The following is a 22,489-nucleotide window of genomic DNA, read 5'->3' as shown; positions in this document are numbered from 1 at the left end:
ATTTGAACTGCACAACAAACAGATGTTATAGAAAGCAGAAGCCGTTATCTCGGGTAGCACCCACCCCGATTTCAGATGTAAATGATCCTACATAACCTCTGCCGGTGTGATCTTTCCACATGTGGTCATGCACGTGTGTCCGTCAACATGGAGCCTTGTGTTGTTATTTCCACCGCAGCAGAAAAGCAGTCGCGCTCGCGGTGACAAGCACAGGTCTTGAACGTTCCTCAACTCTCCCGCAGGTGAGATGGAGGAGCTGGAGGCGCAGTGGCTGACTGGGATCTGCCACAGCGAGAAGAACGAGGTGATGTCCAGCCAGCTGGACGTGGACAACATGGCGGGCGTCTTCTACATGCTGGCCACAGCCATGGGCCTCTCCATCCTCACCTTCATCTCCGAACACCTTTTCTACTGGAGGCTGAGATACTGCTTCACCGGCGTCTGCACGGGGAGGCCGGGGCTGCTCTTCACCATCAGCAGGGTGAGGATGAGGAAACGGGTCTTCTCCACTTCTCCGGCAACCGATGTACAGCATTGATCGCAAATGAGCACTATTTGCAACGTCAATATCCAGACTCGGGGTGGGGATTTGTTGTAGTGACGTACAGAGAGAGCGGGAAGTACACACAGAGACAAGGCCAGTCAAACAAAGCTTTGCTGTATTTGTAAATTGTCTCAATGCAGATTCATAGGAAGAAAACAGAACAACAAAAAAGCGAGACCTTGTGACTTTGAAGACAGCGTATGTGGGGTTTAAACATCACACACGTTACATTACAAAGACAATTGTCTGTTGCATCTCTGACAGTCTAATTGGCCTCAGCTTCTTCAGATGCATTGGAAATGCAGACTTGCAGGCCGAAACATGATTGTAATGGACAATCATTAGTCCGAAAGCACACAATGGTTACTGTCGACAGATAGAAGGAGGTATACAGGGGGTACATACTGTGTGTGTGTTTTATAAAAGGTTATGAATTGGAGATGAACTAGCTGCTGCACAAAGGGACGGCAGGGTAGAGGAATCAAAGCATGCTGTGGAAACACACAACACAAACATCTGTCATATCTCATAACACACATACAGGAGGAGTAAAGGGATGGACAGACTTGACCACATGGGTAGACAGACAGACAGACGCACACACACACACACACACACACACACACACACACACAACAGAAATGGGTACATCTAGACAGACCATTCTTTTATTATTCATATGTCATGTCTCTCGGTGAGGAAGGGCTTTTATTCCAGACGAACAGCATTTCACACATTAAATGTTTTACAAAAATAGTGCGATGTCTGTCTGTGTGTAAGTTTGTGTGTGTGTGTGTGTGTGTGTGTCTTTCTCTCCGTGTGCGCCTGCCGTTGGAGCAGCGATGCAGGAGGTTAAGTGGCTTCAGGAAGAACATCTCCTTGCACTCTAAGGCCCTCTCCAGTGGCATCATCACCTAAATTTTATTTTCTTGGGGCCTCTGAGAGCAGTTCATCAAAAAAAAGTGGCGATTGTCTTTTCTCACATTACGAAGGAGGAAGGATACAGAGGTCTCTCTTCATTTACCGGGCACGGAAATAAGTCTTTTGCCCGTTTGAACCTTTTCCTCTGAAGTTATTGTGTTGGGAAATGACTCTTCTACTGTCTTACTCATCTCCCCTCCCCTCCTCTCCTCTCAGGGTATATGGAGCTGTATCCACGGCGTCCATATAGACATGAAGAAAAAGAACCCCGAGCTGGACTTCAGTCCTCAAGCCAACATGCTGCATCTGCTCAAGTCCGCCAAGTCCATGGCTTTGTCTTCTCCGAAACGCAACACTGTCCTCCTGCAGCCCAACATCCTGGATGTGATGTCGGGGAAAGGTACTGTAACTCTATTTATGTTTTACATTTTACCGCCGCACAGAGAAGGCAAACATACCGGCCCGTGATGACATTGCTCACACGTAGGCGAGGTCACCCTGCCTTTTTCTATACCGCCAACGTAAGCTTATCGGCAGGTGACTCTTTTTACCTCGTTGTGCGCTCCGGACTCTAATCCGATCAAGACCGTCACGTTAAAGCTCGCCTCATGATTAGAAAAACATTAGGTGGCCCTGCCTGCTGTCTAAGGTGCTTCTCTCCTTGTCTCCTAGGTAACTCGCTGCACAGTCTGGCCCCGAAGGGTCCCGGTCTCTATAGCAACGCCGCTGGTCCGCACAGTTTCTTGTCATTGTCCGGACGACACAAAAACCTCCTGAACAATGCCGCGCCGTTCCCCGGGCAGAAGAAAGCCCCCCCTCTCCAAACCAGCCCCAACAAGCCCCAGCTGTCAATCACCAACGACAACGGCAAGACCCGCCTGGCGGGGGCGGGCCTCTCCGCCGGGCCGCAGGGCTCAAAACCGCGAGCCCTGTGGAAGAAGAGCGTGGAGACGTTGAAGACTCAGCCCGCTGCCGCATCTCCGGGCCCGAGCCCCGTGCCGTCGTCCGGACCGGGGCCCGCGACGATGAAGAGCCAGCGCTACCTGCCCGAAGAGCCGCCGCACTCCGACATGTCCGAGTGCTCCAGCCGGCCGCCGTCGCACAAGGATTCCGATTCCGTGGCGGCGGCGAGGGCGGGCGGTTTCAAGCCTATCAATCAGCTGAGGAAGAGGGGCGGGGCGGGCGGGGGCGGAGGATCCAAGATCTACTCCATCGACTCAGACCAGGCCAGCCTCCAGTCCGCTCCGCCCTACCAGCGAGACAGCCAGGGGGGAGGCGACGACCACAGTTACCCCCCTGACCTGTTTCCGCCCGACAACACGTACTCGCACACCCACACGCTCTCCCACCAGGCGGACGCACCCATCCTGCAGCTGAGCGCCAGCCTGCTGCACCACAGCCACAGCGCAGAGGCCGACCTGCACTCCCTGAAGGACAAGAAGTACAGCACCTACACGCACAGCAGGTACCGCGGCCCGGCAGGACACCGTGACCACGTCTTCAGGTGCTCTTAATTGTTCGTGTATAATCCATGTCGTCCTCTCTCCCTGCAGCTCAAAGGACAAATCGGCCGGCTCGTTCGACACCCCGGGTGCAGGTCAGGGGACGCAGAGCGTCCGGCCCGGCCACTGTCGCTCCTGCCTCACCAAGCTGAGCGGCTACTCCGGCCTCTACACTGTCCGCTCGCCGGGGGCTCGCTGCGACGCCTGCGCCCACCTGGGGAACCTGTACGACATCCGGGAGGATCACCTGCACTCGCACTACTCCCACCCGCACGCCCACCCGCACGGCGGGGACATGTTCACGCACTACCTTCCGCAGAGCGAGCTGGGCCTGGTGGGCGAAGGGGACGGGCTGGTCAGCCACTTCGAGCCCCCGCCTTCCTCCCCGTCGCCTCTGCCGAGCGCCTCCTCGGCACAGCACCTCCAGCTGAGTCGCCAGCACTCCTACGAGAACGTGCTGCCGGACGGCGTCCCCGACCGGCAGTCGCAGCTGCACTCCCACCTGCGGGGGCTGAGCCTGCCCGACAGAGATAGGGAGAGGGAGCTGACCCTGGACGAGGGGGCCTACGCCAACGTGCTCACCATGCGCTCCGATCGACCGTTCAGCAGCCGCAGCCCGCCGTCTCCGTCACCCTCGCACCACCACAGCCTGGACGCCCCCATGGCCCTCCCCCGCCGCTCAAAGAGCCTCTTCCCCGATCGGCCCTCCCACAACCCTTTCCTCCAGTCGGCCCCCGGCACGACACAACGAGATCCCTCCCCCCAGGCTGTCGCGCGCATGCCACAGAGAAGTTCCGCCCACGAGCTCTATAAGCAGCGGATGCCGCTGTCGCTTACCCTCGGTAACCATGGCAGCCATCACAACAGCCAGCATGGCGGCCTTGTCGACCAACAGGTGTTCTACCCTCAGCAGGAGCCCCCCGTGGTGGCCTACATGGTCCCACCCGCCGCCTCTCAGCCAATGAGCTATGTGACAGCGCCGCGGGCCTCGAGCGCCGGCGGCAACAGGCCCCGCCTCTACCGCCGCATGCCCAGCATCGAGTCCGACGTCTGAGGGCCGCGCGCAACATGCGCACTCTCACGTAGAGACCCGCTGACACGCACGCATGCGAGACGGAGGCGTGCGTGTGACTGGAACCAGACTGCGCACAGACACACACGGACACACACGGACACGTGCGCACACGCACACACGCACGCAGCGGGAGGACGCTGAGGTTTATAGTAAATAAATGGTTGTTGCTTCATCGCGCCCTCTGCAGGAAAGGGTCGGGGGGCCACAGGGACACAAGATGCAGACTGCGTGTGAGTGTCGGCGTGTGCGCGTGCGTGTGTGTGTGTGTGTGTTACCAGCCTCGAGCTTCGGGCAACGAGGCGCAAACGGACAACCCGTCCGACAAGACGGACGGAACGGGAGGGACACTGTGCAACGCCGATGGTGGGACCTGACGAGAGATGCAACCGCTCGTGTTTGGAAGACGAGCCGACTTGTCCCGCCCCCTCACCAGCCTCTGGCAGACGAAGGGGGTCTCACAGAAATCCCCTTTCTTTATGAGATCACACACACACACACACACACACTTATTTTAGCTAAACACTCTGCGGGACTCTCCCAGGCTGGTCGGCCCGTACGATGCCGGCGTGGCTTAGAGAGTAAACTCAATAGTAAATTACTTTCTTTGTAATAGTCGAGACTGGGAGGCGGGCAGCTGGTCGGGACGAAGGCCTGAGGAGCGTCTGCCCGCAGATGTACAAACACTCGAACACACACGCGCGCGCACACTGTGTCTGTGTCGGGGGGGGGGGGGTTAAAACTACCGACTGTGTTGTTGTTGTTGTTGTTGTTGTTGATGTCAGTTAATTGAACATTCCAAAAAAGTGGACCGAGCGTCGCCCGTCAGGACGAGAGTGTGTGTTCTAGTGTTTCTAGATCTAGAGTACAGTATAGCATCCTTGCTTCCTCTCCTAGCTAGCCTTCAGGTCTTAATGCATGCTTCCTACTGCCCTGTGTTACAGTGAAACTCCTATACAGGGTCATATATGCACACACACACACACATACATATATATATATATATAAATGCACACACACATGCACATACGCAGTAGTCTAGGATAGTAGTTTAGGGTGTGTGTGTGTGTGTGTGTGTGTCGAAGCTATGAGATAGTTTCTCTCCGTGCACTTTGTAGATTTTATATCCTGCCACCTGACACAGACGTTTGACCAAAAACACTTTTGTACTGAAAGATGTGAATATTCTCAATCATTCGCTGGATAGATGTTTCCTTTTCTCTTATTTCTCTTTAGCGTTGGCTTTTAGGGGCACCGTTGATTTTCCATTGTGAGGTCAGAAGCATCAGAGTGTTGGATAATGGGGACATTATCATACGATACACACAGCAACAACCCTTAAGCTTTCTCTTATTTCCTTAACTTTTACAGCGCTCACCCCTCCTTCATCCGGCCTTCCCTTCTTCCCTCATCAGCTTTCGTTCATCCCCTTAATCTCTCCTTCCCTGCTCCCTTCTATTATAGATTCAGTAACAGAAGAATAAAGTTCAGTCTTGGTGTTTTTGAAACACAACATATTGTTGGAATTCACTTTATTTCAGTAGAAAAAGAGTTTCATAACTCTTTCTGTTGAGCAAAAGGCCTGCGGGCCCGTTGTCATGCTTCCGTAGAGGATTCGGAAAGCTGAGCGCGTCGCTGGTGCAGATTTGCTCACCAAACGAATCCTCCTGGACGGGCGTCAGGGCGCCTGGTGCTCGCGCGTCTCTCCGTTTGGCGACGAACAGCAGAGGGTCACGCGGCAAAGCGGGGAGTTTTGCGAATTGACTCGTTACAGAGGCAACACTCACACACGCGCACGCACTCGACAAGCTGGCAATGTGTGTATGAGTGTTCTAGAAATCCATATATCTACTGAGTAAGGGCATCGATTTATGAGCACAAGCATTTTGATGGAAAAAAGACTTGATGTCCCATTAGCTGAGCGTCTGTCTCTATTCTCCTTTCTATACTCTATTCTCTCTCACACACACACACACACACACACACACACACACACCACACACATAGCTCTATATATATTGGCTGCAAGGAATGCAAGACAGTTGAAACAAAAAAAGGCACCTTTTTGAACGGCTGCCCCTCTTTTGGTATTCTTACCAGGTTTGGTGTGTGAGTTATATGCACAATATCAGGTTGCAATATTATACTTCTGTACAGAGAAATCTTTGTTTTAAATGTTAAAAACGAATATCATTTGTTTGATTTGAATGGTATTAAGTGTAGGATTCATTTCAATAACAACGTGGCTTTTTATTCAGCTTTTTTTAAAAGACCAAAAAAAAAAAAAAAGACTGGCATGTTTTTAGATTCTCGTGTGATTTCTTTCCTTTCCTCTGGTGTGTTGTTGGTTGGGACCTCACTGTACAGTCCTCACTGCCTGGTTAACACACTGGTTAACCCGTCCTGCTCACTGGCTAACTAGCCACACGTAGCTGGGTCTTTCATCTGAATCACGCTCAATGAATAATGAGAGCCCGGCCTGCGTGGTGGATACGAGCCCCCTCCCACCCACGTACTTCTCTTCCACTACGAGTCTGTGCTGTTGTGCGCGAGGGTGTGCGAGAGTGTGTACATGTGTGTGTTTTACACCGTGCAGGCATTTATATAAGTCAGTGGCAGGTATGTGTAACAAGAGGTTGTTTGTGGTGTGTGTGTGTTTGTACTTTTCTGTACTCTCTTTGGTTCGTCCCACACATAACATTTGACCCGGCTCTTACTCATCTAACACAAATACTACACACACACACACACACACACACAAACCCATGTTGCGTCTGTACTGTCGTTGGTTAAGAGAGCACGTAGAATGAGTTTTGTGCGTCCAACCGATTTTTTTTCCACCAACCGATTCTTTTGATCATTTCTTTTAAATTGCATGACGTGCTTGTGTTTCTGGTGGTACCTATTTTGCTGCAACACCTGAGTTCTCCCCGAGTTGACCTACTGAGGCTACATGCACCAACGCACCCCCCCCCCTCCCACGACTCCCCACCCTGGTTAGCGACGCCACATCCTGCGGCCTGTGATGTCAGCAAAGGCGCCACGCTGGCTCCTGCACAACGCCAGCCGCCGGCGAGGAGCGCGCGGTCAGCGCTTCTCCGCTTGGGTGGCGACAGACAGGCGTCGTACGCGCAGCACCGGGTGGAAGGAGTGCGTTGGTGTGCAGTCCTCCGGGTCTCCCTGCCGTGTATCTCACTTGTGTATAAGTTCAGGGGTTTCTAAGCTACTAGTTGTGTTGTAAATACTACCTTGTCACTCAGTACCTCTGTACAATCTGTAAATAAGTAAAGGTTACATTTTTCTACTCGTGTGGATCTTGTTGATTAATCTTTTTTATTTCTCTAACTGTCAATGTGTCTGTTACTGATTAATAATAAGTAATAAGCCATTGGGGGATAGAATATTGAGCTTAAAGGGGAACAGCAACAATTTCCATCTGGTGTTTCCATGGACAAGAGTTTAATTTATCTTTTGGAAAATGAGCTTTTCAGCTTCTCTTTCAATGAGAACATTGTACATGTACACAGAACATGTACTGTGGACCTGAAGGCTCGACAAGGTGCTCTTCCAAAAAGTCTAACTTGTCCAATCTCATTTCCGATGATTCATTTAACGAAGTTATGTGGAGGATACACACCAGGCTGTGACTCAAGATTATTGGGTCAGACATTTATTTCTGAGGTCCAGGGAAATTAACTTTCAGCTTCTTGGTTGCGTTAATTAATGATGACATCACTGCAAACGTAATGGCTAATTAGAAAGTCTGCAAGTCAGAGGCTTCTCACTTCCTAATAAGCCATCATGTCTGCAGTTAATAAGTTGAGTTAATAATTGCATCATGAATGAACTTTTTGTCGTCTAGCCGCACGGCTCTTTGGGTCTCTTGGTTGGTCCACACTGAATCATCTCAGGAACCATTTGATGGATTACCATGAAACTTTAATTCTTGATCCTTAGAGGATGAATCATTCAGCATTGGTTTGCCGTTTTCAATTAAATCTCAACAATAATTCAACTAGAGATTTGGTACTAAACCTGCACGCTTTCATCTGGATGATTTGAAATAACTATTTCATTATCTTCGTGAAATTGTTAAATGTGTGTGTTCATATGGCCAAATAACGGCACAAATTAGCTTCAGGTGCACTTTGAGTTGAGTTCTGATTTGCAAATGTCAGCATGGTGAGACTAACTACCATTACACCTAAACGTTAAGAGCATGTTAGAAATGTTCATGTGTAATGTTACAATACAGGCTGCAAAGGCTTACGAATCTGATACTAACGTGTCTTAAACTTTAAATATCTCTAATGCCAATCAAAATTGTATAATACTATAGATAAGTAAATGAATATTATTCTGATTTGATTCATCTCCACATGAGTTTATGTTCTCAGTCATGAGATTGTTTCTTCAATATAGCATTGTGTTGATTTAGTTTATCATTGTTCCACTGTGAGTAAATTAGGGTGATTTTACAGATAATACCTTAAGGCGGGGCCACCTTGTGATTGACAGGTCGCTTCCACCGCGTTGTGCAGTCTGAGAGTTACCAGAATTACACTTTTCACATTGTGTTTTAGAGGAGTAAATTATAACGTTTTGTTACCTAAAAACGTCTTACTGGTCTTTTCTTCACCCCATCGTGTCCCTTCTGCACAAAAGACTTCATCCGCTTCTTGCACGCTGTCTGTTACCACAAAGACTTCAGAAGGTAAACAGTGGTTCTCATTAAAGTAATACAACTGGTTGTGGAAAATAAACAACCTGCTATCTGTCCATCTATCATCTATCCTTTAAATGCATACACATATATATGTTTATATAGCTGGCTGTCTATCATCTATCCTTTAAATACATACACATATATATGTTTATATAGCTGGCTGTCTATCATCTATCCTTTAAATACATACACATATATATGTTTATATAGCTGGCTGTCTATCATCTATCCTTTAAATACATACACATATATATGTTTATATAGCTGGCTGTCTATCATCTATCCTTTAAATGCATACACATATATATGTTTATATAGCCGGCTGTCTATCATCTATCCTTTAAATACATACACATATATATGTTTATATAGCTGGCTGTCTATCATCTATCCTTTAAATACATACACATATATATGTTTATATAGCTGGCTGTCTATCGTCTATCCTTTAAATACATACACATATATATGTTTATATAGCTGGCTGTCTATCATCTATCCTTTAAACACATACACATATATATGTTTATATAGCCGGCTGTCTATCATCTATCCTTTAAATACATACACATATATATGTTTATATAGCTGGCTGTCTATCATCTATCCTTTAAATACATACACATATATATGTTTATATAGCTGGCTGTCTATCATCTATCCTTTAAATACATACACATATATATGTTTATATAGCTAGCTGTCTATCATCTATCCTTTAAATACATACACATATATATGTTTATATAGCTGGCTGTCTATCATCTATCCTTTAAATACATACACATACATATGTTTATATAGCTGGCTGTCTATCATCTATCCTTTAAATACATACACATATATATGTTTATATAGCTGGCTGTCTATCATCTATCCTTTAAATACATACACATATATATGTTTATATAGCCGGCTGTCTATCATCTATCCTTTAAATACATACACATATATATGTTTATATAGCCGGCTGTCTATCATCTATCCTTTAAATACATACACATATATATGTTTATATAGCCGGCTGTCTATCATCTATCCTTTAAATACATACACATATATATGTTTATATAGCTGGCTGTCTATCATCTATCCTTTAAATACATACACATATATATGTTTATATAGCTGGCTGTCTATCATCTATCCTTTAAATACATACACATATATATGTTTATATAGCTGGCTGTCTATCATCTATCCTTTAAATACATACACATATATATGTTTATATAGCTGGCTGTCTATCATCTATCCTTTAAATACATACACATATATATGTTTATATAGCCGGCTGTCTATCATCTATCCTTTAAATACATACACATATATATGTTTATATAGCTGGCTGTCTATCATCTATCCTTTAAATACATACACATATATATGTTTATATAGCCGGCTGTCTATCATCTATCCTTTAAATACATACACATATATATGTTTATATAGCCGGCTGTCTATCTCTCTCTGCAATCTGCTGACTACTAAAGGGGCTTTTTTAGGATCCTGCTGCAAAAGCTCTCTCCACCCCACTCCACGAATGCTCCCATGATGCACGCTTAGCATGTGTGCGTCAGTGCACGCTCGTGTGTATGTGTGCACTTTGTGTCTGTGCATGTGTTTAGATCAGTGTTCTGCTAAAAAGCTTTATTTTTATATTTTTTGTCTCCCTCAGGAGACGGACGCTGTAATCTGGGCTGAAGTGGGACAGCAGAGAGGAGCACACGTAGACAGACAAACACACACACACACGCACACACGCACATACTTATGCTGTAAATCAGCACACACCGAGGCTGAGAGATCAGTCACAAGCCACGGACCAACGAGGGAGCCCGACGGAGGGTCCCGCCGCAGACGCACAGATTTTATTTGAAACGACTGGCGTGGGGGAGACTCCACACCACAAAGTGTCCACGCGGAGCCGCACCTACATGTATGTCAGCGGTCACAACAGTCTGCGTGTCCCCGTCGGCTGTGAGGGCCGCGGCGGCCTAATTCTTCCTGACGTGATCCATATGCTCGTATCTAATGGACAGAGTAACAACGCACACTCAGACACAAGCCTCTTATTTAATTAATAGAATTGAGCCGCGCGTGTCAAGCTGGTAATGTAATCACTCTGACACACAGGAGATGAATACGTGCTCCTCGTGCCCCCGAAGTAACACACACGCACACGCACACGCGCACACACGCACGCACGGAGCCCGTCGAATGTGGTGTGAGATTGAGCAGATAAACGAAGATGATTCATTTCCCGAAAGAACGTCTGCATCCGAGCGAACCCCCGCGGCCGGAGAGGAGTTAGTGAAACCAGAGGCAGAAGTCAGGGAGAAGAAGAGGAGAGCGAGCAGAGGATGATGGAGGACGGTGATGCTGATGGCGCTGAAGGCCCTTGGCTCTTCCACAGACTTCAAAAATCCTCATTAACCAGCAGTCGGCCTACACACTTAACACGCATGAGTTTGTGTGTGTGTGTGTGTGTGTGTGTTTGCACGTATACGCTTGTGTCCTTAAACCACTGTGATTGTATGTGCGAGCGAGCTAGATAGATAGAAGAAGAGGAGGACCGAGAGAGAGAGAGAGAGAGAGAGAGGGAGAGAGGGAGAGAGGGAGAGAGCAGCGTGTCAGCCTACACACCAAACAAACCCATGAAAATTCATAAGGACCTGGCAACGCCTACTCACAAATACTAAAAATACTAGAGTGAGTTGAGCCTAGTCAGAGGAGAGGAAAGGGGAGGAAGAAGAGCGTGAGAGAGGGAGAGATGGACAGAGGAGATGAATAGAGAGGAATGAGAGCGCAGAGGAGGAGGAGGGAGAGGAAGACGAGGTTTAACGTGGACCAGGGGAGAGAAGAGCAGATAGAGAGGACAAATAACAGCTACAGCAACCGCATCCAACTCAGAACATCTATTCTCGGCCTCCAGTGGTCAGCTCTGGCTTTGTGTGAAAGAGTGCGTGTCTGTGTGTGTGTGTGTGTGTGTGTGCGCGTGTGTTTTCCCGCGTTATATCTCGAGCTTGAGGAACAAGAAAGTACGAACGGTTTCTATTTCTTTTAGCTTGTCGGCATTCGAGCCTCTCTGTGGTAAAGAAGTCCACCGTCACACTGATTTGATGGCGATTGACAGCATTTTACTGTCGAAGTCATCCATCCAGCGAGGGGAGGAGGGTGGATTTTTGATTTTTGCCTTCAGCCCATCTGTACACTGTGTAGTCACAGCGTACAGACGTTTGATTCTGGGCGTCTGTATCGGGAGGAAGCTCCTTTCACAGCTCTCATGAGGGCTTCTTGCAGGCTTTGGTACATGTTGACAGATGATGCTTGATTGACAGCACAGACTCATACCAAGTGTTTTTAGGTTTAGGATTTTGAAAGTTATCCACTCATCCGTCCATCCACGCATCCAACATGCGTGGATGGACGGATGGATGGATTCAGGTCTGTTTTGCCTGCGGCCTTGCCCCTTTGGAGCCACGCTGGTCTTTATTCAACTACTACCACTATTCAAATAATCCAAATATAACTGCATATTTTCTGTTTACTTCAAACTCAATCATCACACATCTGTACTGTACTTTACTAAATGAGTTGTCGCCAACTGAAAATTGTTATTGTAAGATGTGTTGTTATTGCTGGGTAAAAAGTTTAACTGGATCTAAAAAGCAAAGTATGCTATGTGGGATCAGGATGAAAATGTATTCGTCAAAAGAATCCTTAAAATAATTGTGCTATAAGTCATAGCTTAAAGTAGACTCTCTGTGAAGTTCATGAAGTCTCCAACTCCTTTGGTTCATGAGTGAACATGAACTCCGGCGTCAGAGAACTCAAACTGTGATTCATCCATCCTCCATCCAGATATTAATTAGCAAGTACTAATATCGTATGATTTTATTGAGGACTAATATATTGTGACGTAATTCTTAATTATCTGTGTTTACACCTGGTTTATTTATTCATTATTATCCTAAATAATTATAACTGTGTGTTTATAGCATGTTCATCGTGGGTGTTTGCATGATGTTCTATTTGTGCATGTGGATTGTGATGCTGGCAGGTACATTGTGTGACGCAGCGGCTCGGAGCTGATTTATATCCGTGAGGTAGAAAGCTGTAAATCCTAAAACAGTGGAGGGACGTCGTGCGTGAATAATGACACCTTGTCCCTGCCTCACTTTTCTCTCTTTCTTTCTCCCTCACACACACACACACACACACAAACAGCGCTGCCAGGCTTTGCCTATGCTAATAGCGCTATGCTACCCAGGTGCATAAATAGACACAGTGCATTCAGAGTAAATTTAGCTTTAATGACCTGGCTAATCGCATCATCAATGTTACATCCAGATGCAGACATGCACGGTGGGCAGTGTTGTTGTTATTCTAATAGCGGGTTTCCACCTGACTGCTGCTCGCTGAGGGATGCTGGGAGGCAGGAACAAGGAGTTGGACAAACTCTGCTCCGTGTGCATCTCCGGCCTCCCCCCCCTACCTCTGCACGTGTGAGAGCTTGTAAACGTGAGAGCCGCAGCTCTCAGACTTCGCGCCGTTTTGTTGTGTTTGTTTTATTTTGTCTCGTCTATAAATGATGAAGCTGCAGGCGGGAGAGAGGGAGAGGCACTCAGCCCTCTCCCGGGGGGGGGAGAGTGCTCGCCACCGGGCATCGTCCCCTCAGCGTCGCCCACCTCCCCACAACCTCGACGCGCGCTGACGGATGAACAGGGACAGCTTGTGCATGTGTGGGACTAAATTAACAATCGCATGAAACAGGACATGTTTCAATGTGCACAGCGTCGCTGTATTGTTAAGTATTAAGTTTGGCATCCGTGAAAAGGTCGTATCTTGGTCATTACTTGCTGTTAAAGAAGGCATTTATTTTGTATTTTACTCATTATCTCCCGCAAACAGTCATTTGTCAGAGCTGTGCCTTTAAATTAACAGCAGTTTCATCTCTCCAAAGTCTTGTGTTTACAACACTACTGACCTTGTGGGTGAGCGTGGCCATCGACAACAGTGTTTATTGTTCCTGTCATCTGCCGGCGGAGATAAAAAAGAACACAAAGGAAACAAGTTGGAGGAATTATTTACAGCTCAGAGGAAATAAATCTTTCTTTCAATTTAACTTGACATATTTTGACTTGAATTTTTTTTTCTTCTTTTTATTGATGACATACCCAGACTTTTTTTTCTAAACATCTTCTCAACAAATATTTTTTGACTTTTCATCTTTCCATGACATTTCGTGGAACTAACATATTTTGACCCTTGACCCTTTTTCCAAACATATTTTTTTTACCTCCTTTTTTTCAACATATTTTGACCTAATACTTTATTGTATTTTGTCAACACAAGAGACTCTTTTTTCAAAACAAAGAAACCAGACACCATTGGAAATGAGACACGCTATATTAAAAAAAGAATTCTTGCTTAGTGTTGCAGTTAAACTCAAACTGTTTTTCCTGAAGCCGGAAAATAAGATTAAGAGAGCAATTTGTTAAAGTACATGTCAGTGTCAAACGTGGCTCTCAGCCGACCTTTCAGCGCCGTCGGCTGAGCCCATAAATGATGTACTTGTAACCGCGTAGATGTTTAAAAATGAAGTCATCCGTGCAGCCGAGGTGAACCCTGCTGCTTCTAAACTCCATTCACCAACTTCCTCACGTGGACAGGAAATCGTCCTGCAGGTCCACGAAATACAACAGGAGTCCTACGAGTTTGTATTGAATCATGTTCACACCAGGAGCCAAAGCCAAAAGACGGGAGACTCAACAGGAAGCGACGAGGGAACGCATTTCTGCCAATGCTGCGGCAACCAAAAACAACACCCCTACGTGTTTTTTCTTCTTCTTCTTCTTCTTCTTCTTCTTCTGCAGAGTGACACAAGGGTTGCGTCCATGTGTCTTCGGGCCGCGGCGCTGATGGAGGATCCGCCAGCAGTGCAGGAGAGCTGTCCGAGGTGTTTGAAGAGCTCCATGCTGACTGTAATGTCTGCTGCCGGTGGGAGGCACTCAGCCCGTGTCAGATCTCTCTCACTTAATCACTTAGACATTATCCTCGCCTGTCGGGCCGGGAAATAGAAGCTCTGGGAGCTTTGTTCTTTGCTGAGACTTGGAACATGTTTCCCTGACATCTTACTTTCAGTGAAAGTACAGCGTTGTTTGGCGCCGCCGCTTTAGTGGTTGCCAGCGAGGCAGTCAGTCAGTCAGCCGCAGGGGTCGGGGAGCCGTCCACATCTGTACGGGACACAGACGTCCAAATGGCTCGGAACGCATTGGTGGGAGAAACAAGACGCTCCAGAGTCTGTTAGTGGCTCCGTGAGGCTCTGAGCTTCTAGCTTGGAAGTAAATGCTTATGTCAGCATGCTAACATGCCCACGGCGACAACGTTAGCGTTGTGAGCAGTTTTCATCTGCACCTCCGTCGCCATCTTGAAGCGCGCTCGTTTTCTCCACCGTTCGGCTCCTTTTGCTCGGAGGAGAAATTCGCCTCAAACCTGAACCACTTCAAGCAGGTTTGTTGACCTAAAGAGAATTCTGGCAGATGCAAACGTCGCCCGAGTGCGTTCATTTTCTGAATCCAGTGTACAATGAAAGCTCAATAAGCCAACCAGGGCACGAAGAGAGGGCACATTCCTGCGTTGGTGTCTTGGTATTAGTACAACAGTCATGGTCCAGACGCTCGAATCCTCCCAATCCGCACCCCGCACATATTATGCTGATGTTTTTATGTGTGTCTCCACCCTGCTCAGGGTTGACTGATTATGGTCCCATCTGACCCTCGGGCTCATAAAGCTACTTGACCCCACCTCATGGGACAAACGGGGAGGGTTTGCTCAGCTAAACTACTTTTCTTGTGTCCCGAATCTGCTCCATTTTGTTCTTCACGTGAGCAAAAAGGGTGAACATGAGGTCAGGTCGACAATGGCTTTTCTTTTTTTTAATTGTCCTCAAGCATGCTTTTAAGAATTTGCACTCACGGTATGTTTTTTATTTTAGGACGACCTGATCAGCAGGTCAGTTGTCATCTTCCTGTGAGCGCTCAAATAAGCAAAGATGTCACTCAGGCCAAAAACCAGGCCAAGCATTCGCTGCGTGACGTCAGCAGCCAGCCACTGGCGCGGCCGAAACACGCGTCTCACGGCCCAGCGTTTCCTGTGGCGATGGGAGATCTTTTTAAGCACCGGTATGCTCACCTGATCCTTTCCGGGATTACACAGAAATCCATCTGGTCGGCCTCGAGGTGGTGGCTTCCTGTCGGGACCCATCGGGGCGGATGCTGCGGAAGCATCAGTGGTGTCAGAACTACAGTTTCTCATTGAAAGGAGAGCGAGGAGCGGCTCAGAAGGCCTTTCTCAAACCACCCTCAACACAATGCAGAGCCAGCGGAACTCTGGAGGCCTAAATAGTGTGTGTGTGTGTGTGTGTGTGTGTGTGTGTGTGTGTGTGTGTGTGTGTGTGTGTCACGGAAGGGGTGCACTTAGGATGCAGTCATCCTCTGCCACTGTTCCGAGTTGTTTAACTGAACTTTCTCCCTCTCTCTCTCTCTCTCTCTCTCTCCCTCTCTTTCTCTCTCTCTCTCCCCCACCACACACACACACACACGGACAGACGTACAGCAAACACACAGACAGTCATGCATGAAACATAGTTTGCATTAAATACTTGATGAGGTGTGTGCGGCTGTCAGGCGTCTTTCTGCAGCTCACTGAGAATAGTTGTCACATCCGATGAACAATTTTGTCTTGTTTAACGTCTCGCGAGCCTTAATGTGGCCCTGAGGTACAAGTTCTTAACAACCTGCTTATGTACTTTTACTGTACATGTCGATCCATTGAATCCCTGTACAGAAAAAGAACAATAACACAACTCTGAGTGCTGACAAAGGTTTGCTTTTTATCTGAACACATTTACACACATGTAGTTCTTTGCTCTGGCGGATGAATACACATCTGGTGCTCTTATGACTTCCAGTCAGTATTTACTGCAGCAGGATGAAATATGAGGAAATTACTCAAAACAAACTTGTCATCCAGTGCAACATTTTGGCTGGTTTTGATGTCATTTTTGGACATAAACTGCGGTGTATATCACAGAGGAAAAGAAAATAGACAGGCTGTCGATTCAGGTCTTTTATTGGGGTCAATTGAGTAAGAAGAATGTAGAAATACACCAGCTTTATTAATTAAATATGTTCCAATTATGTAGCATTTCCTGTTTATTTGGTTTTTTATACAATGAGAAAAACAACAATTAATTACAGTTACATATTGGCTTTTATCTCACTGTACACAGCTACGTGTATTCGCACACTGCACAAGTCACACACACACACACACACACACACACACACACACATCGCAGGTCTCTGGAGCTGCACCTTCAGGCCAGATTAGTTTGAGTGACTCAGAGGCAACTCTCCTGCTGTGTAATTGAACACAACTAGTGTGGCCTCTCTGTTCACAAACTTACACACACACACACACACACACACACACACGCACACACACAGATGCGCGTTGTGGTTTCTGTGTTGAAAACCCACATTGTGAGGAAAATGTGTGGAAGAAAAGTGAAATGGGATTATTAAAGCGAGAGTAAAACGGGGGAGAGGAGGGGGGAGGTGGGGGGGGGACGCACGGCGGAGGGGTGAGGCGAATAAAAGCAGGGGCGCCTGGTCTTTCCTTAAATGCTGAGACGTTGCACCGCTGATCCAACGGGGAGAGAGGGGAGGCGAGGGGGTGCGTGCAGGGGGGGGGAGAGACGGAGACAGCGATGAAGACGGAGATGAAGGGAAAAGCAAGAAGAAAGGGACGCAGAAGCTGCTGGACAGAGAGAGGACGGTAACGAGAAGGACGGCGAACGCCGGCGGCCTTCAAAATTCAGAATTAGGAGAAGTGTGACGGACAAAGATTTGACTCGGACGAGATTTCAGTGCCCCCGTCGCTTCTCCGGGTGTCAGGTTTCATCTCGTCAAAACGGTCAGTCCACCGCGTACCTGTAAGAGCAGCAGAACCGCTGTCAGCGGCCCACCGGCGCTCCGCTGACCTCGCTGACAGTGACGCCGGCCGTCTGAGGGATCTGCAGCACGGAGACGCCGCTCCAGAGGGCTCAGAAACACTGTGTGTGTCTGTGTGTGTCTGTGTGCACATGACAGCTCTCACACACACACACACACACACTCACACACACACACACACGCAGACTGGCCTGAAGTTCAGGCTTTAACTCAGGCCGACAGTCACGACACACGCGCGCGAGAGGAACGCTGTGATGTCACTGGGAAAACGCGCACACGTCGCTAGGACGCTCTGCATGCAGGGAGGTTTTTGCCGACAAGAGAAAACTAGCAAAAAATGAAACCAGGGTGACTCAAGGAAACATTTTTGGAAGCACGTGCTAAGCTGAATACATGATTTGACATGAATTTAAAACATTTTTATAATACTTCCCTTCCCTTCTTCTCCTGGATCAAACTGTGAATCCCTTTTTTTTGCGCCACATAGTTTCATGATGTGTTGTAGAAGAGGAACGAGATGAGGAAGAACTGATGAGATGTAATTGATGTACATGTTTGTGTTAATCAGTCCATTAAGCGTTAAATAAGACTTATTTAAGAAAAATACAGTCCTTCAACTGGACTCGAGCCACACTGAAGTAATTTTAAGGGCTCATTTGACCCAACAGGGTATTAAGTCAATGCATCACTTACTCTGTGTATGTTAATGATCTTAAATCGGATTTTTATGTGTCAACCGTGAGTCAGCTCATTACTCGTATTAATTAGAATGGACCGCCATGAGTTTATACGTCATGCATTTATTCATGCATTAAATCATGCCGATTCTAGCACTTATTTTAAGGCATGAATTGTAGATAGGTCACGTACACATAAATTAAAAATAACATCTCTTTTTACAGTCAAACACTTGGAACGATGCAGGCACTTGCAAATGACATTACTTTATGGAGCGTGAGAGTCAAGGAGCATCTTGTCCTCCTTCGGTGAGGTCCGACTTTGAGACGTGGACGGGTTTTAAAGTATAGGCTAAAAATAAGGAGATGATAACTAAACTACCGCACGACCCTCACTCGTGTATTATGAATTCATAATTCAAACAGCAGCGCCGCACAGAAGCCTTTTGTTTCACCGTCGCCGCTGAGGTGGAGCACACGGAGCACCAGTTCAGACCTTTAGAGCCGATCTGAACGCTTCTTAGCAAAGATATGATGTCTATACGATACCTTTCAATACATGTGGAGAGTTAATAAACAGTATTTTTATTTTATTGTTTACAAATCCACTAGGCCTGGCCTAGCTGTGTAGACAGCTGGGAGTTAAATAATTCAGAAAACCTCATTTCTGGGTTATAAAATTAATTTTACATCCGTGTCAGAGCAGACTAGATTACTTCTCTGTATCCATGGATCACTGAACGGGCCTACAAGGCAAGACGTCACTAGAAAGACACGCACTGACCAGGAAGAGAGGAAAAATGACTAGAGAAAGACACAAAGAGACTCACAACAAATAATAAATAACACTGTATAATACTGTATATATTGTTTATTTATTCATACATTCTGCTCCATGTATATTTTATCCTGTGCATACTACGTTGACTCTAATCTAATCTTAAACTAAGGGACAAAAAATTACTTCAAAGACACTCAATGCTCAGAATGACTTAATAGAGGTCAACGACAAAAAAAACTGCATATGAAGGCAAAATAACCCCAAATTGACCACAAAGAGACAAAACCACCATGAAGTCTGCGTGTCCCGCTCTCACTGGTGGGGTCTTCTGCACGTCGAGGAGGACATTGTCCCGTAATCCGCCCGTGCACGGACTCCCCCCGGAAACTATCTCCAACTTCCCTCAGAAGGCCCACGGGGGACTCCCGGGTTTAGGGGGTGACTTGATGTGGGATGAGTGAACACAGCTTTCCCCCTCAGAGGCTGACAGCACTGACCCCGGCGCCTCTCGCTCTCAGACAGGAAACCTCAGGGGAAAAAAGGGGTGTTATGCCATTTTCTGAATCCACAAAACACATTTCCGAAGGATTATCGAATTCTCCAGACGTCTCTGTTATCTGTGTGAGGACAAGCTGTCGGTCCACTGCTCCGCGGCCGGAACAGATTCAACGTATAGATCCCCCTGCGTCTGGGTAATAATGCTCGAGGGCGGTCTCCTCTGCAGTCTCAAGGCCGAGACAGATTATTGATGCCCTTGTGGAATATTTCAGTGTCCAGTAGCTCAAACAGTCCGAATTTCCATATCAATACAGATTAGATGACTTAAAGAAGAAAAGTATATGAATATGTAAATAGATCAAGTGTGCTAATAAATTAATATTAGGGTACAGGGGGGGGGGGGAGTGATGTAGAGCCTGCTGGCTATATGGAGAGAAAACGATCACGTGAACCGATCACAGCCGCCGCTTCCTCCGGCTATCCTCCGCCCCTCCTCCGCCCTTCCTCCGCCCTTCCTCCGGCCTGCCGGGGTGCTGTAGTGGGGATGACTGACCTTGTCTAGGACGCCGCCACCTTATTCCACATGCATATTTCCAGCACAATCCCCAGTGGGTCCAGACTCCTGCCAAGCACCGAGCCAGCCCTTTTCACCAGCTTATCCGGCCCCCTGTGTCCTTGTCTGTCAAGCCTCCTCTCCAGCAGACCGCAGCATACAACCACCTGATAAAGAATTAAACATTTTTTTTCGTCCCCCGATGGACATCTGCGAACAAAGACCCGTCCAGCGTGTGGTTAAGATGCACACAAACGTGTTTTTAATCACCTCAATGTCCCCTCCTCGAACGTTGACTGGCTGAAGAGGGGCCTCAGACCACCGTGTCCTCTTGGAGGTGTTCAGTGGGCGCGTGTCGAAGGCCTTGTTCAGAACCCTGTGTGATCTTCTGGATTCAGAGTTGTACTTAAGGCCTACTGTGGACAACATCAGTAGAAGGGGAACCAAACCAGTTCCCCTCCGGGGTCCCAGGGACACGGTTTTCCATCCTGACGAGCTGTGGTCTCCCTGTCCGGGTAATTAAGGAGGCAAAGGACGGATTCACCAACATCCCCTCAAGCTGGATGCTCTTAAATGCACTTGAAGAATCAAAAAGAGGGGATCCTTACGTAAGCACGTCTGAGCATGTAGAGGTTCGTCCACTTCAGTGTGTTCCTAGTATGCAAAGTGCAGGGCGGTCTAGCGCGTGTTTGACTCACTGGGGTGCAAAGCTGTTGTCGGATGTTCAGCGATTTGAACCCGTCAGTAAGCCCCGCCCCCTGTTGCTACTCCATCAAACGGTAGAAGTCTTATTTTGAATGACTATAATCTCCAAATCCACACAACAAGCCTGCAGATTAAGAAAAATCAATTGCATGAGAGTCCATGGAGGACGCTGGATAGCTGTCAGACCTTGGGTTGAGCTGACAAATGCTTTTCAACTTTACGTCACGGCTGCTTTCTGCAGTGACCGTCCAGCCGTGCACAGATGCACTGTAAGAAAAGACACAGCTTCACAAGCTCACACTGTCTGGAAATGGATGATGAGTTACTGAATTATTTTACAGATTGACTGCAGATCACAGATTGATTGAGATAACCACGTGGCTGCAAATATTTCGAAAGAGTCAGTAGTACATAGTTGTTATTCCTGCTGTCTATGCTCACCAAAAATACACATTGCAAACAAATGTGAGAGTAATTTAAGAGATGGGGGGGAAAACATCCTGAAAGCCTCATTTTAGCGTTGGCTAAATTCCACAGTACATTTGTACATGTGGATCTCGTCTCTTGCATTGGCATCCCGGGCTCGCCACAGCGCGAATAAATCATTCAATATACATAAAAGCACGTCGGTATTGTGATCGGTTTGAAAGATTCAGTACTTTTCCTTTAAGCACAACAGGATGTCAGCATGACTCTCATCCTCCTCGGGCCCTTCCACTTACCACAGGTGTAATCTCACCGAGAGACAAGCAGACTTGTCATCAGTAATATTCCACGTCATTCATCCTGCTCAATTTATTCTATAGAGTGTCCGTGGCAATCGGGCCTCTCCGCAAAGGTATGAGCGAAAGAGAAACCGACAGAGACTCGGACCCCGGGGGCTCATACATCAATGGTCGTTCACATGAGCAGTCAGCTCGCCATTCTTCATCATCATCCTTCCTCAAACCAATCACAGACCACCTCCTGGCTTACAGAACCAACCGCGGCTGTGGGGACGCCGCCGCTAACCTCGGGCCTCCAACGCGTCCATAGTTCAGCGCCTGGGTGCCCCGCCGCCCCCCCCGTGTCTGTCGCCACAGACACGGGTGAACTCCACAAGGTTATGTCCTCTCCCCAAATCTGCGCCAATGGCCCCGTCCGCTGCCACGCTTGGGTCCAAGTCCTCCGCTGACTCCGAGGGTCCCGGGCCTCCCGGGACAGCGGTGAGGCGGCCTACAGGAACACCGTGACACAGCTTGGCAGCACGGAGTACAGATGACAACCGAGAGCTCAACGACTGCTCACTGAGATCAACATCCACCCTCCCCTGGATATGTCCTTAACCTCCTCCGTCACTTACCCGAATCCTTTACCCGCACCAAACACAGACTGTTACACACGAAAGGGGGCGGACAGGCGACCTGCAGGTCAGAAAGCCGGGAGAGTGAAGGCCATCACACAAGGATCTCTCAGTTAGATGATCTAAAGTATTTTCATTAGAATGTATA

The 22,489-nt window shown here is 47.5% G+C and overlaps 1 protein-coding gene and 1 long non-coding RNA gene across 2 annotated transcripts in view; one reads left to right on the top strand and one right to left on the bottom strand.

The window, feature by feature from the left end:
* grin2ab (glutamate receptor, ionotropic, N-methyl D-aspartate 2A, b) overlaps nt 1–7,343 on the top strand; it is a 77,016-nt gene extending 69,673 nt beyond the window's left edge. The window contains exons 18-21 of the mRNA XM_040186772.2: nt 243–481; nt 1,682–1,865; nt 2,138–2,930; nt 3,019–7,343. Coding sequence (XP_040042706.2) covers nt 243–481; nt 1,682–1,865; nt 2,138–2,930; nt 3,019–4,021 — 2,219 coding nt within the window. The 3' untranslated portion in view covers nt 4,022–7,343. The remainder of the gene's footprint in view (nt 1–242; nt 482–1,681; nt 1,866–2,137; nt 2,931–3,018) is intronic.
* An 11,975-nt stretch (nt 7,344–19,318) lies between these two features.
* LOC120825885 (uncharacterized) lies at nt 19,319–22,214 on the bottom strand. Its single transcript, XR_005713168.2, has 2 exons — nt 20,565–22,214; nt 19,319–20,461 (listed from the first exon to the last, which is right to left on the bottom strand). It is a non-coding gene; the product is annotated as an uncharacterized LOC120825885 (long non-coding RNA).
* Between the last annotated feature and the right edge of the window lie 275 nt (nt 22,215–22,489).

This window comes from Gasterosteus aculeatus, chromosome 9 (genome assembly GCF_964276395.1).
Source record: "Gasterosteus aculeatus chromosome 9, fGasAcu3.hap1.1, whole genome shotgun sequence".
In the NCBI taxonomy this organism is placed as follows: domain Eukaryota; kingdom Metazoa; phylum Chordata; class Actinopteri; order Perciformes; family Gasterosteidae; genus Gasterosteus; species Gasterosteus aculeatus.
This window is presented reverse-complemented; position numbering and strand designations above follow the sequence as displayed.